Source organism: Notolabrus celidotus, chromosome 5 (assembly GCF_009762535.1).
Source record: "Notolabrus celidotus isolate fNotCel1 chromosome 5, fNotCel1.pri, whole genome shotgun sequence".
In the NCBI taxonomy this organism is placed as follows: Eukaryota; Metazoa; Chordata; class Actinopteri; order Labriformes; family Labridae; genus Notolabrus; species Notolabrus celidotus.
This window is the reverse complement of record NC_048276.1, coordinates 9,176,500-9,191,290: the sequence shown is the minus strand read 5'-3', so window position 1 is coordinate 9,191,290 and position 14,791 is coordinate 9,176,500. Positions and strand designations below refer to the sequence as shown.

The 14,791-nt window shown below is 41.2% G+C and overlaps 1 protein-coding gene across 1 annotated transcript in view; it reads right to left on the bottom strand.

The window, feature by feature from the left end:
• Positions 1 to 12,575, bottom strand: part of LOC117813399 (protocadherin Fat 3) — a 100,236-nt gene extending 87,661 nt beyond the window's left edge. Inside the window, 4 exon segments of the mRNA XM_034684586.1 lie at positions 8,717 to 8,918; positions 9,452 to 9,586; positions 9,682 to 10,548; positions 10,550 to 12,575. Of these exon segments, the coding sequence (XP_034540477.1) occupies positions 8,717 to 8,918; positions 9,452 to 9,586; positions 9,682 to 10,548; positions 10,550 to 12,538 (3,193 nt within the window). The 5' untranslated portion in view covers positions 12,539 to 12,575.
• Between the last annotated feature and the right edge of the window lie 2,216 nt (positions 12,576 to 14,791).

Genomic DNA, 14,791 nt, shown 5'->3' with positions numbered 1-14,791 from the left:
CTGAATAATAAAACCCGTGCACAGATTGGCGCTCTAGGTTTTTTTTTTTTTGGTTCATTTATATCATTTTTAAGCACTGCCAGGAGCACTGAAACACAACAGAGCAGGGGCATGAGTGTTAGCTTTTATTATGATAATTAAGTAAGTAAGTGGAGTTGTTTTAGTTAGAGCACCATGTACTGAGTAAGCCCACAAAGTGCTTCGCAGGTTGTTAATAAAACACTAACACAAAAAAAGAGTTGAAAAACAGTGGCAGTGTTAATAGTGATAGTACACTAGTAAAGGGAAGATGAAGAAGTGCAGAAGAAGAGGGAGAGGAAAGAGGAAAATAATGCACAGTCAGCTATGTGTACAAGTAGACTCTGGTCTGAGGAGCTATGTGATCTACTTGTGAAGTAGGGATGCATTGCAGGCTTTGTATGCGAAAGCAAGGTCCTTCAAATGCAACAGCCTTGCCATTTAAGCTTGTTTAAGGATGCTCTCAGATGGCTTACAAAAGCATGTAAAAAGGGATTACAGTCGTCAAGCCGGGACATTAAAAGCATGAATGATAATTTCGCGCTAAGCTTGTGGAACAACAATCCTAAATTAAGCATTTTCACAGAATCAAAGGAAACACATAAAGGTCAACGACCTAATTATCACATGTAAAACAACAATTTTAAGGTTTGACTTCACAGCTGTGAATACACTTGCAAGCTATTCTATTTTCTACTGCAAGTATAAGACCTCAATCCTTCCACTGAAAAATATCAGTTATTCAGTAGTGGCATTCACACGTGTGCAAAACTGTTTTTTATTGTCATATGGGTTAAATAAACTACTCTCCTGCTCAATATCATGAGCATAAGACTGATATGAGACATCTTTGAACTTGCAGATAATATAACTGAGTGTAAAATGAAATATCGTAGGACCCAGGATAGATCCCTGAGGCACACCACAGGAAAGAGTAGCAGTCTCATACTGTATACCTAGTTGTTTGGTCTCTACCATAGACTCTATATTAAAATGGATGTCACAAATGGTCACTGTGGATTGTGAAGCCAACATATTTGGGGCTGATTATTTTATAGGCCATAAACCCTGCCTTCTTCTTGTTAACAGATAGAGATTAGGTCAAACTATAAAATCAAAATATACATCAAATAAAACCAAGTTTTCTAAAAAAAAAAAAAACATTTCAGCTAGTTTTCCTCATGCTGATTTATGTTCAAGTGTTTCTCTGAGAAGTTTATTTTTAATGAGTTATTTGATTTAAAAAAGATGATTGTTTGACAGCTGTGTTGACAAATGCAGGCTCCTGCAGCGTTCTGCACTAGATAAACAGAGTAGAAGAGGACTGGTGAAACACTAACACAACAAGTGTCTCCTTCAGACCAATGCAAGACTCTGTTCTGCTTTGGACTGTAACTAGTCGGGGGAACTTTGACATTTTATGTGTTAGGGCTGGCTCAGGTTTGGACCAGCTCTTAGTTATGCTGCTATAGGCTTAGACTGTCGGGGGAACTGACACACATCCCCTCTCTCCCCTCTCTCTGCCTATCACTTGCTTTAACTCTCCCTGTCCCATTAAAGTTACTAACCATAGACCTTTCTGGAGTCCCTGAGCTCCATTGTCTTGTGGGTACATCTGAGTCGCTGCCGTAGACGACCTGCTGCTACTATCCGTCTCACCACTATCATCTCTCTCTTTCTTCATCTCCTCTATCCCTCTTTCCAACCCTAACTCAGTCTCAGCAGATGTGTGTATAACATGAGTCTGGTTCTGCTTGAGGTTTCTGCCTGTTAAAAGGAAGTTTTTCTTTGCTGCTGTAACTTGCTAAATGCTGCAAAGTGCTCTGCTCATGGCGGATTAAGATGGGATCAGAGTCCTGTCTGTAAGATGGGACTGGATTTGATCCTGTCTTGATGTTGGGTCTTTGTTAATAATATAACATAGAGTTCGGTCTTGGCCTGTTATGTTTGTAAAAGCGTCTTGAGATAACGTTTGTTGTGATTTGGTGCTATAAATGCGCGTCTGTGCATGCCTTTGCTCCACCAGCTCAGTACATCAGCGCCCATCGTGGCAGTAATGAGACTTCACATCTCACAATAGTAGGAGTAAGGAGGTTATTAATTGTTTTTCATGTGATAATTAAGTCGTTGATTAATATGTCCATATTAATATACAGTCTAAGGTTTCTAAAAATACAGATAATGCAATCAGCTAACTAAAAATGGACTGGACTCATCAAATAGCAGAGTAAACAATACATTCTTGCTTTGAGTGTTCACACTTTGATCTAATTCCAGTTTGTGATAGATCATGCTCCTTTTAAAAGTCACAATGAGTCTGTTATTTCAACTTGCTTAAAAGGAACTCAATTACAGCATGTGCTTGTAAATGCTTGCAGCATATTTGTAAGCATCTTGTTTGAGTAAAAAAAAAGTCTGACAGAGCTGAGATTAGATATAAGACTTAGTCCTTTTATGTATTCCAAAACCTTCTATCTGCCTTTTTTATTTAAAGACTGGTTGATGTCTCTTAGTTTAATGAGTTCATTATCTTCTATATGAACTTCATAGCAATAATAGACTAACTGTGGGCTGGTATTACCATGAGAATTAGTATTGCAGATGTAGTAGAAGCAGAAGTGGCGTTTGTTGATTGAATGGCCTAGCGTCAAGGCTGAAATCAAATCAATGAAAATAAACCTGCTTTTTATTTTTTTAACATGACCACTCTGTTGTCATAGCAACATAGCAGTAGTTCTACAAACAACAAAGTAGTAGAGTAAATAAACATCAGTGTCTGCTCCACATAACAAGTGAGAGCCTCAACACAGACAGACGGATAGAACTGAATCTCAACCTGCATTTCCAGCCGTGTAGAGAAAGAAGAAGAGTGAACAGGGATTCCTTTAATTTGAACAAAATAAATGCCACTGATGTTTGTGACTTCAGGGAGGTAAAGAGAGCTGAGATGGTGCAGCCTAGACTCCAAACCCTTGGGATACACATGCTTAATGCCAGTCTTGCTTGTTTTCCTGCCCTCAGCCCCCCATTAAATTCCTTCTTTGGGAGGCTTTCATTAAAAAGCTCTGACCATAGGACTTCATCAAACGTCTGTTTTTAAATCATTGAAAATCTTAATTAAGATTATTCTGTTACAAAAAGAAAAATAGTCATTCATGCATAACTTTTCTGTTATGCATGAACTTACCCTACTGTAACACACTACATGTCTGGTGTTAGCCAAGTGTTAAACCCCACATGCAGAGGTTACAGTCACATAGAAGAATATAAACCAGGGACTTGAGGTGTGACTGTGTGGCCTTTTTTTTTTTAACACACTCCAGTCAATCTTGCAGCAGCTTCTCCAGCCGCCCGGCGAAGGTGTTGCCTTATCGCCAGGAAGTGTGTGTACATGTCAGATTATGACTAAGCAGCTGCCCAGGGCGTGCAGAATGCATAGTAAAAGTGTTTGCTGAAACACATCCTTGCTCTGTCGTCCTTGGCCATGTCCTTTTCAAACCACATCTCATCTCTGTCAGAGAGCTCCACGGAGAGAGACGGGGAAAAACAGAGCTGGCTGTTTCAAAAGCTCTTTGAACTCTTAGACCGACAGGCACTATTCAGTGAGTTCAATATAAATCTGACTTGACAGCATCCATTCTCACCATAAATAACACACTTCAAAGAGGGGACAAAAAAATTTGAAGGGTCATGGAATATTTTCTAATTTAGAAGTTTGCAACGTGCTCGGGTTTACATCCATCTGTCGTGTCACTTCAATTTCTCCTGTCTTGAGAAACAGGTTTTTGGGGTTCAGCTATTAAATCAATGCCACCACCTCCAATAATCAATCTCAAGACTGATGGGAGAATACAGCATGCATATCCCTGTACCTTAAGACAGAAGTGAAAACCTCTGTGTGTGTGGCAGAAAAATAATGTCCAAAAATCAGAAAATACAGCCCTTTAATTTTTTAACAAATGCAGAATAAATTACTTTTTTAAAGTGTGTTTGCTCAAACCTAGACTGCTCTATCTTGACTGTGACAAATCCTGGGACTCGCAAATGCACTAATAGAGGAGCGGTGGCTTCTGACAGCTACCCAATGAGAAATTGCAGGGCTTGCTTTCACTTGAACTGTTGACAAGAATACCAATTTTTGTTCAAAGTACAGCAGAGGTAAGAATTTAAGCCGGAGAAGATCCTAGGTCTCTTTTTTCCCCTGATAGATAACCCTTTATTTTCCATCCATTTTGGAGTGAGTCATCTTAAACATTTTAATATCAAACGTCAGGGGGAAGGGGCATTCATAAGCAAGTAAAACAGAGTTTTGGGGTGTTGTGGGCTACACCAGATGCATTATAATGTCAATTGACAGAGCATAGTTGTGTGTGAGTGTGTGTGAGAGCATTTTTTGTGTGGCACAAGGCTTTAAAAAATAGTTTTCTCTCACTTTTTTCTCATTCTCTGTCTCTTTAACTCTTCTTCACTGTCTGTCACACTCTATCTTCACATACTGACTTTTGGCACTAAGAGCTAGAGATTGACAAGCAGTCAAAGCAGAGCCACTCAACGTGCCATATAAATGCATGGTGGGAGGACAGTGCAGGGCATCTCTGTCCACGCCTGACAAAACTGACTTCAATGCAACAAGATAAAAAAAAATAAAGCACTTGATGTGGTTAAAATCTGCCATAATGTGCTTACTGTATGCTCTAATCTGATTGTAATAGAAGAGGCACTGGTCAGGAGGCTATTCATGAGATATCTGAGAGAGAAAAACAACAGAGGCGATGACTTTTACAAACTTCTAAAAGAAAACTAATGGTAAGGCCCGCGAAAGCTGTATTTTCTTCTGACACTTTATTTTTTCTGTTCTCCAGACTCCCCCTGCATCCTCTTACTTCCTCTCTCCGCTTCACATTCACTCCCCTCTCACTTCACTTTCTGCTCTAACAAGCACCCTGATTTCCCCTGGAAAATCTGCACTCAATAAACGTTCTCACTGGCTGTGATGCTCCTTGCTAGGGCTTTAACACAGAAGACTGTAGGGATCTGTTGAAGTTCTGTAACACTGTTTTATCTATGAGTACAGTAGATTCCCAGTGCAAACAGTGTGTAATTATGTGTACATAGCTCTATACATAAAGAGATACAGACACAGAGAGAGGGTGAGTGTCATTCCCTCCATTTGTTCATCAGTTTCTCTCCCAAGCACAGTCAATACTAATTAGCCTAGTTAAAGGTCAGCACAGGCCTCCAGTGCGAGTCATGTACAGTACAGACCGGTGTGCCAAAAGGTGAGGGGAGGGGCTGAAGAGGAGCACTGTCATGTGTTTTTACCTATAAATAAAATGCTTCGTTAACAACCTCCTGAAATATCCACCACAACCTACAACCTACTTTTTTTAGCCAGCCAGAGATTTCCACAACGCAGATCAGTTGTGATGATTGATTATACTAGTCGCTGCACTATAGATTGCTGTTCTAATTATATAACCAGCTTGTGGGTATAAATAAATATTTTATTGCTTTGCTGTTTGATTAAAAAGATACTGGTGGGTTTAAATTTGGATCATTACAAGAGTGAAGGGAAAATGGAATGATCAAAAATGTGTCAGACGAGGTTAGATCTGTGGAAGTGTAGTAAGTTCAGGAGGTTAGACACATCACAAGTTTGAGACTTATGATGATCACTTCTAATTAATTCATAACTATCACTTATTAAGTTCCTGTAAAGCAGTTCATCCAGTTAAATACACGAAGAAACCTTCAGGAAGAAAAGCGATACTCTGGAAACTGCTTACTTTTTAACAGTAAAATTGTGAATTCCATCTTAAGCCTTTCAGAACCCCATCAAACCTCACCTTTGAAACACAGGACCTGTCAGTGCTAACACTTCACTGCATCAGGATGTGATTATGAAATGTTACTTACTATGGAGGACAGCATCACGCGGAGAGGAGAGGATGAGAGACTGATTTCAGAGTTAGAAGTTTGACTGTTTCAGCACCATGGAGAGTGACACAAAGGCAGATTGAGCTTTAAGGGTTCAGCACCACGGAGAGTGACAGGGACTGCAATGATCCTTGATGGGGGGCAAAAGTTTTCATTTACAACTATTTTCTTTCGGGGAAAATCATGCATGCAAACTTTGCTTTGTTGTAATAGTAGGGCTGTCGATGGGAGAGCTTTGGAAAAAAGCGGGTATATTTGTGCTTGTAGGAGTCCAATTTCTACATCTGAAAGACGACAGATACCAAGATCGTATCCTGCTGCTGATGCTGTTCTACTGAACATCTTCTGTCTCTTTTTCAGATAAGAATAAAACTATCTTCATAACAACCAGCCTTGCCTTCATATATCATAACTTTAAATAAAAATCATCCACTAGATCTTCAAATCTGCAGACGTGGGGAGTAAAACCGACCTCTGCCAGAAAGGCAGCGGGACCTTTTCTGAAGGATTGGTCACAGATTCTGTGTTTCTTGTTGTTTTATTTGTCAGTATGTAGACGTGTGTCTTGGTACACAGCTGCAGCTACGACATGTAGCTATGTAGCTATGCTAACTAGCGCTAGCACTTATCCATGATAAATAAAAATTATCCACTAGATCTTCAAATCTGCAGACGTGGGGAGTAAAACCGACCTTTGTGTTTATTAAGACACCCTACAACTAGCATGCCTCCCTCCTAAGCTCCTTGTTACCAAGTGTATTTTATACAGTCTATGGGCTGAATAAGCTCCGAGCTCTGACTCCGTGACAGACTGGATATTGTTGTTACGTAACAAAAACACGGAAGTCTGAAACGGCTCGTTTCACACACATTTACAGAAAGGTATAGAAATCAAAACAGAGGCAGAATGGATTTTTTTCATTCTCGGGGGGTTTGTAGACATGCCAGGGAAACATATTTCAGGTAGAGAACCATTAAAAAGTCCATTTTGCATGATATGTCACCTTTAACTGAATCTAACTAATCAATTAATTAAATAATGTATATATTTGTTTATTTGTTTGTTTGTTTTCATTTAATTTGATTTAATTTAATTTGTGAAGGGTACATGTATAATATTAAACATACCTGACCGACCTCCTCAAACACCACTCCCTATCCTGCCACCTCAGATCCTCAGATGCTAATCTCCTGTCTCCCATCACCGAGACCAAGCGCCACACCTTGGGGGACAGAGCCTCTGCCCTCGCTGCCCCAATTCTCTGGAACTCTCTCCCTCCAAACATCCACAACTCTGACTCTCTTCCCTCATTTAAAAAAACAACTCAAAACATTTCTCTCAATTATTATATTATTATAAATACCAGAATCAGCTTAAAGGTCATAATCAAAACATCACCTAGTTATAAGACATCATTAACAAAGAGCACTACATTACAAACACACAGACACATAAACACAAGCACACACACAACCAACAAGAATGTTTCTCTGGGTAGATAGATATATATACATAATATTAATACTGTTTGAGACAAAAATAAGTGCTAACTAAATTTCTACATTTAGAAAGATGTATATGTTGCCAGCTAGAGACAATTGCTAACATACTTTATACATTTAGACTGGTTAATATTTGTAAGTCAGTGGTAACTGGTTTTACCTTGCACTTAGAGAGGTTCATATTTTGAAAGACAAATGTAATTGGTAACAAATATAAATTAAATTAAAATCTACTGTGCAGGGCTTTATAAGGTACACAAGGAAGCTGAATGTTATAGTGGCATACGGAGGAGGGATGGGATTTAATACATTTTAACGTCTTCCCACTCCTTTTTAAATTTGTGTATCAACGTCACTATTTAAAAGCAATTCTTATTTATTTCATCTTTTGTAGGTATGACTTTTATAGGTCTGATTGTTTGCATGTGCATGTCTTTTTTTTCCAAATTCAAAATCAATCTTAAATCAATCAATGAATCAATGAATCAATGAATCGCTACATAAATAGATGGATACATTGATAGATATATGGGTAGATAAATAAAGACATAAATGCATGCACATGTATAATTTGCATTTTATTCTATACATAGGACAATATGAACTGAAATGACCTGTCCTATTTTTGTATTCATTTCTTCTCTGGGTGAGTGAGTCTATGCGAATGCAACATGTTAAAGCTAGAGTTGGACACTGCAGGACAGTCTGAGACAACTGTGCGCTTTTTATTTTGGGTCAGGTCCTCTTGAATAAGTCACTGTGATTCACTCCTCTTGGAAAGGATGGTGGTGCTGTGCAGGAGTGCCTTGATCAATGTTCGCTGCACAGCACTGGATCAGTTGTACTGAGTGGCCCGAGGCCCAGCCAGTGTAGCTGCCATGCTGCCCTCATTACAGTAATGATGTCCCAGTACACAGCTCCCACGTGAGGCCCCATCAAACTCTGACTCTGACTGTACATCATATTCTCTCCACCCCTCCTCTGCTTAAACACGCATACATATTCAACAAAACAAAAACATGTGAAGTCATGGCGCTTTCTGTGAATCATGACCAGTGCAGAACCACAACGTGGAGAAGCCCCAAGAAATAAAACAAAGTTGAGCAAAAGCTGAATATACATGAAATGCCACAGAAAATGTAACCCTTCCAATCATGTGTGAGCAATGCAGTGGTGCGTTGTTATTCTACACATGGCACTGTTTGTCAGTGGATTCTCACTTCACATAGATAGACTTTGAATTGATCTTGTGTCAAACCTGTGTCTTCATCAATGGTGAAAGTGCCCAGTCCGCTGCCTCCTCTGATAGAGTACCTCAGCATGCCGTCTCGCCCCTTGTCGTCGTCCTTTGCGCTGACTGTCAGGACGCTTGTGCCTGCACGTGAGTTCTCCTTCACTGAGCCTCTCATTGCAAAGTCGGGGAAATAGGGTGCATACAAATTCTCATTGACATCCACCACCTGAAAAGATGCAATGAGTTGTAATAGTAGAGAGGGCAAATATGCGTATCATCAACCAGCATTAGAGTGAAGACAGAATATAATACACCCACAACTCCAACACTGACTCTGATTACAACATAGCTGGCAGCTTTAAATATCCACTGACAACATTATTCTCTCTATGGAAATAGTTTTGTTCAAAAATTATTTACATTGCAAATGCCCTGTCAACCAAACTGTACTGAATAAATTAGACTGAATTTAATTATGTTTATTTGACCTGAATTGCGGAGCATCGTGCACATTGTCTTTTAACAGTCGTGTTTCATTATTGTGGATTGGCATGGGGAGCTTAATCTTAAGGGCTATTACAAAGCTACTTCTTTCCCTGAAGTAAAAATGAAGGGGCATAAAAGAAAACACATAAATAATGCCACAACATATGAACACAAGCATAAAATGAAAACACTTTCACTTTTATGCTCATTGATGAAACGGGTCTCAGGATTGTTTCTGCTTAAGAAATCTGAGGGTGTTTGTGTTCTCCTCACCTCCACCTCCACAAACGTCTGACTGATGAGGCTGGGTACTCCCCTGTCTTCAGCGAGCATTGTCAGGTTGAAAAACTGTTGTTTTTCGTAGTCCAGCTCCTTCCTAATCCTCAACACTCCACTCACAGGATCGACCTGTGCAAAGCATTACAGTGCAATACATCATAAAGTGCCAATAAAAAGAGGATTAGAGTTTGGAACAGAAGGACAATAATAGTCACATCACATACCTCAAAAGTGCCATTGAAATCGTTGATCAAGGAGTATCGGACCTGTCCTCCGGGGCCGATGTCTGGGTCTTGAGCCTGCACCCATGTAATCACAGCCCCTGGCGGGAGGTCCTCAAGCACCCGAGCACTATAACTGCTAGGGATAAAAGCTGGGGCGCAATCATTGACATCCTCCACGATTATCGTCAGGGTAGCCACTGATGACCTTCTAGTACCTCTCTCAGCTTTGTCTCTCACTTCAATCTTCAAGATGAACATTGGGATAGTTTCTCTGTCCAAGTGGCTTGCAACGAATACACTTCCTGTTTCGCTGTCAACGCCAAACTGAGGGATATTGGTCAGCATGACGTAGGAGAGCTGACCGTTTTGACCAATGTCTCTGTCAAATGCATTGATGGTTATAACTTCCATACCGATGGATGAGTTTTCCAAAACAAGAGCAGAGGGGTTGTCGTCATAAAACTGGGGGTCATTGTCATTAGCGTCCTCGATGATCACGGTCAGTAGCCTCCAATTAGACATCTGAGGAACGCCCTGATCGTAGATGGTGATATTAAGGAAGTAACGATCCACTTGTTCATGGTCTAGCGGCTGTAATATAGTTATCAGCCCATTCTCCATGTTGATATTGAAGCAGTTTCCTTTGTTACCATCAGATATGGAAAAGAGGACACGGCCGTTGAAGCCGGTGTCACTGTCTCTGGCTCTCACCTGAAATACACTGGCATCAGCAGGGAGGTCTTCTCTCACTAAAATACTCGTGGGCAAGGCCTCAAACTGTGGAGCCTGTTTGTTCATAGAGAAAACGTCTGTAAATATCCCATCAGTTCTTGGTCTAGACATTGCGGACACTTTTGAGAGCATTTTTTTCGGCGAGGAGCTGAGCAACTCTCGTCTCCCTGCAGTTGAACCCCTTGGACGGCATCCTACCCCTCACCACGGAAACATTCACAAATGTTGGATCAGAGAACATCTCTCCATCTGTTGCAACTATTTTCAAGTTGAATACCCCACTTTTTAAACTATCCACTGCTAAAGATCTTTTCAAAGACAAAGCCCCAGAGTCTGGGTTCAACTCAAAATAATCTAACTCGTTCCCGGATAGTATACTGTACTTCACCATTCCTAGCTCATCCATGTCCACAGCTGACAGGGTGACTATTGTCTCCCTGGTTGGGAAATCCCTGCTTATCATCCCTCTGCAAGAAACCCTCTCAAACAGAGGCTGGTTGTCATTTATATTAATCAGACGAATGGTGACATTAACCTCACTCTCCCTTCTGTAGGGCGAACCCCAATCAGAGGCCCGTACAGCAAAAGTATAGATGTCCTCTGATGACTCAAAGTCTAGTTCTCTTGTTATCCTCACCTCCCCTGTGTCCTGGTCTATGCTAAATGGAAGAAACTGTTCTCCACTTATTGTAAGGGTAACGTATCCGTTCTCCCCCTTGTCATCATCCACTGCAGACACTACAAGAACAACGGTTCCCACAGGTAAGCTCTCGTTGACTGCAACATCATAGAAGGGCCTATTGAACACAGGAGAGTTATCATTAGCATCCTCTATACTGATCTGGATCCTTGCTTGCTTCCGACTATAAATATCAACCACCTCCATCTCCATGAAATCCTGTGATATCCTTGTCAGCTGCCTTGTGGTCATGATAACTCCAGTCAAAGGGTTTATATCAAAGTACATTGGATCTGAGAGGCTGCTGAAGCTGTAATTGACACTCAGAGGAGCTGGGGAGATTTTCACCACCTCTACAATAGTGCCCGGGGGAGCTATTTCACTCAGCTTGGCTACATAAACATCTTTCTCAAAATTCGCCAACACTGGCTCTGGTTTTGCGGCTAACAACTGAACAACTTGTGTATTAGAGAACTTTGGAGGGTTACCTCTGTCTTTGGCCTGCAAGGTTAAGTTGCATCCATAAGGGAATAAATCCCAGTCCACCATTTCTGAGGATTTAACCCTGTATTCATTCCCAACAGAGGATCTGTCTACCACAAACTGTTCAAAGGGGTCACCCTCCATGATAGACACCCACTCTATATCCCCTGATGTCCCATCATCTTTATCCTCTACAGTCACTATGGCATAGATCGGGTCTTTGTCCAGCCATGATGGAACGACAGCAGCTGCGGTGATAACAGGAGCAAATTCATTCACCTGGCCCACAGTTAGGACCAACTTGGCAGTGCTGCTGATGCCAATATTCCCATAGAGCTTCATCCCTCTGTCGACCACCTGCACCTCCAGCTCAAATTTGTCTTGTTTGTCCATTCTGGGCTGACCTGTCAAGGTTATAATCCCACTGGTTGGGTGAACAGCAAAGAGCTCGACTCTGTTCTTGAAGAAGTAGTAGAACTCCCCGTTGGAGCCCATGTCAGCATCTGTAGCTGTTACACGGCCTATACTGGCACCCAGGGGTGCACTTTCAGGAACGACGAATGAATAGGAAGTTGGGGAAAAGAGTGGCCGGAGATCATTGGTATCCAAGACCTTGATATAAACAGTTGCTAAGGCTTCTAAGCCTCCCTGGGCAGCGGCTTTAACAGTCACTGTGTAATTGTCTTGTACTTCCCGATTTAAAATTGCGCCGCTGCCTCCATTAGTTCGTATACGGAGGAAAGAAAAATCTCCCATAACAAACGCCTCAGCCTGGAAGATTCCCTCATTGTCTCCAGACTCAACAGAGTATTTTATATCTAAAGACCGGGGTGGCCCGAGAGTGATGCCCATTTTGATCAGGCTCCTTACATAGGTTCTTGCAGCAGAGTTCTCAAATATAGTAGCATTATAGGCAGGCTGGGTGAAGAGAAGCAGCCCTTGTCCTGCCCTCAGTTCTGGCATGAACTGGGCATGACTTGAGGGGAAACAGAGGAGTAGGAAAAGGGAAATGAAACAGAAAAGAGGAGAGAGATGCGGTAGAGGAAGCATATTTCCCCACCGATTAGGCTTCATCACTATTCCATCACTCAGTCACCCTATACATGGAAGGAAAACAAGAACAGATTTTGATTCAGTTGAAGTGTTAGATACATGCGATCTGCATGCTTAAACATTAAATGTAGAACTGTCAAAGTTTCAGAAATCTCCAGGGTTATGATAGCATATTCAATGTTTAGCTCAAACAGGTTGCATTAAACACTGATCATTGTTGAGACAAGGCTCAGGAGAAGAGAAAGACAACCTTTAAGACATACTACATCAAAGCACACTGCACTCTCTCCACTCTCAATCAAAAATGTCATGCTGTCTATGAACTCAAATATTGAGTGTGGAAATATTCACAAAAGGAAAATTATCTTTGAAGAAAGACACCACAGGCTGAAAAATCATATTTATGTATTTACAAACATTATGATTTGTATCATGATAATAAACACAGTTTTGAATAGTTAGTATCAGCTGAACTTGATTAAACAGCCAAAGTTTAAACTCAGATTTGATAGGCTTACTGACAGAAAAGGAAAAGAGAAGGAGAGTGAGGAGGTCTAATAAAAATAATTTATCTCTTTTCATTGATTTCCAGTGCGTTCAAATGTTTTATGGAGTAACATACTGGGTTTTTATGCAACACCTTTTGAGAACTACTCAACTTCCAGAGAAAACTGAAATTATAATAATAAATAAAATAAAAAACATTTGAACTGATACTATGTCATTTGGGCCCCCCTAAAGTCTGCTGTGTGCAGGACATATTGTAAAGATTTATATCAGAACGAAAAGGGCTGTCAGAATTTTAACGACTCAATCCAACATTCCCCAGAGGCAGACTGTCCCGGGAGATAGTGGGTGCATCTCCCGTGCTGATGCGCATCCATTGGATGCCTCGCCTCCGTGCAAAATCTCCGAGTTTATGAGCTTAAGCCTGCAGCTACAGTCTGGACATTAATTAGCACGGCTGTAACCTATATCGCACACAGACTCCACTCACACATCGCGGCGTGTCCTACCTTTAGACGAAACAGCTGGAATCAGTGAAAGCAAATCAGTCCCCATCCTCTCCTCAACAATAATTCAAAAAAAAAAAGAACAAAGAAAAAGAACAAAAAAGCATAAAAGCAGCCGCGTGGAAGTCGATGGTGATGCCCGAAATGGAAAATTCATGTGAACATATCCCGAGAGGCAGTTGTCTACTTGGCCGCAGCCATCCTCGTATAAAACTAAATAGCTATTGCCCCAGTTTCGTGCACCTGAATACTGTATCCCTGAGTGCAATGGCTTACTTCGCCTCCATCTGAAATAGTTAACGCACAACTGCTGCTAAAACATTTCTACGTGTATTTGCTGGAAGGTTAAGGTCCAAATTAAATGTGGTATTAAGAGCATGTCGCTCAGCGCCAAGTTTGGAAGCGGTCAGCATCAGTTGTCGCTTGTGTGGGACCCACTGTGCGCTCTCAGGATGGAGAGGCAGTATGGGGTTCCGTTTGTGCCAAAAATATGTCGCCATGCACACTGTCTATGTCTGCTGAACATGTGAGAAGACATTTCAATCAGGAGAGACACAACTTGAATATTAAGGTTATTTATTACAACTGAATGAATGATGGAACTTGACAGAAATCTTTGGCGTAAGGACTCTATGGGGATAATGTTATGAGTGTAGGATGTGTGAATTTGGCAGCTGAAGAAATCCCCCCGAGAGTCCAGACACTGGTGGTGGTGGTTGACGATCCAAGGAAATGAAGACTTGCAGAGACCAGGTGGAGCAAGGGAGTTGGAGGGGTGTGCATCATCAATGCAAGAAGGAACTAGCAGGAGAGAGAGACACATTTAAAAAGACAGCAGAGAGTTTATAGGCTGATGATAAGGGCGCCACTGAGCTATTGGATGATGCTGCTGCTGATTAGCCAATGACGGCTCTGGAGCATGCAGCTGGAAGCGGGTGAGCTATTGAATGAGGGAGAGGAGTTAAACAACTGCTGTGATTGCTTTATAGTCTTCCTGTCTGAACTTTCGCTAGAGCTACATTTGTCTATGTCCATGGAACGTTGAACTGTCCTTGTGTCATTTGACTTTGTCATTACATCGTGTCATCATAATGTGTCATTTGACAAAGTGTCATTATGATGTGTCATTTGACAAAGTGTCATTATGATT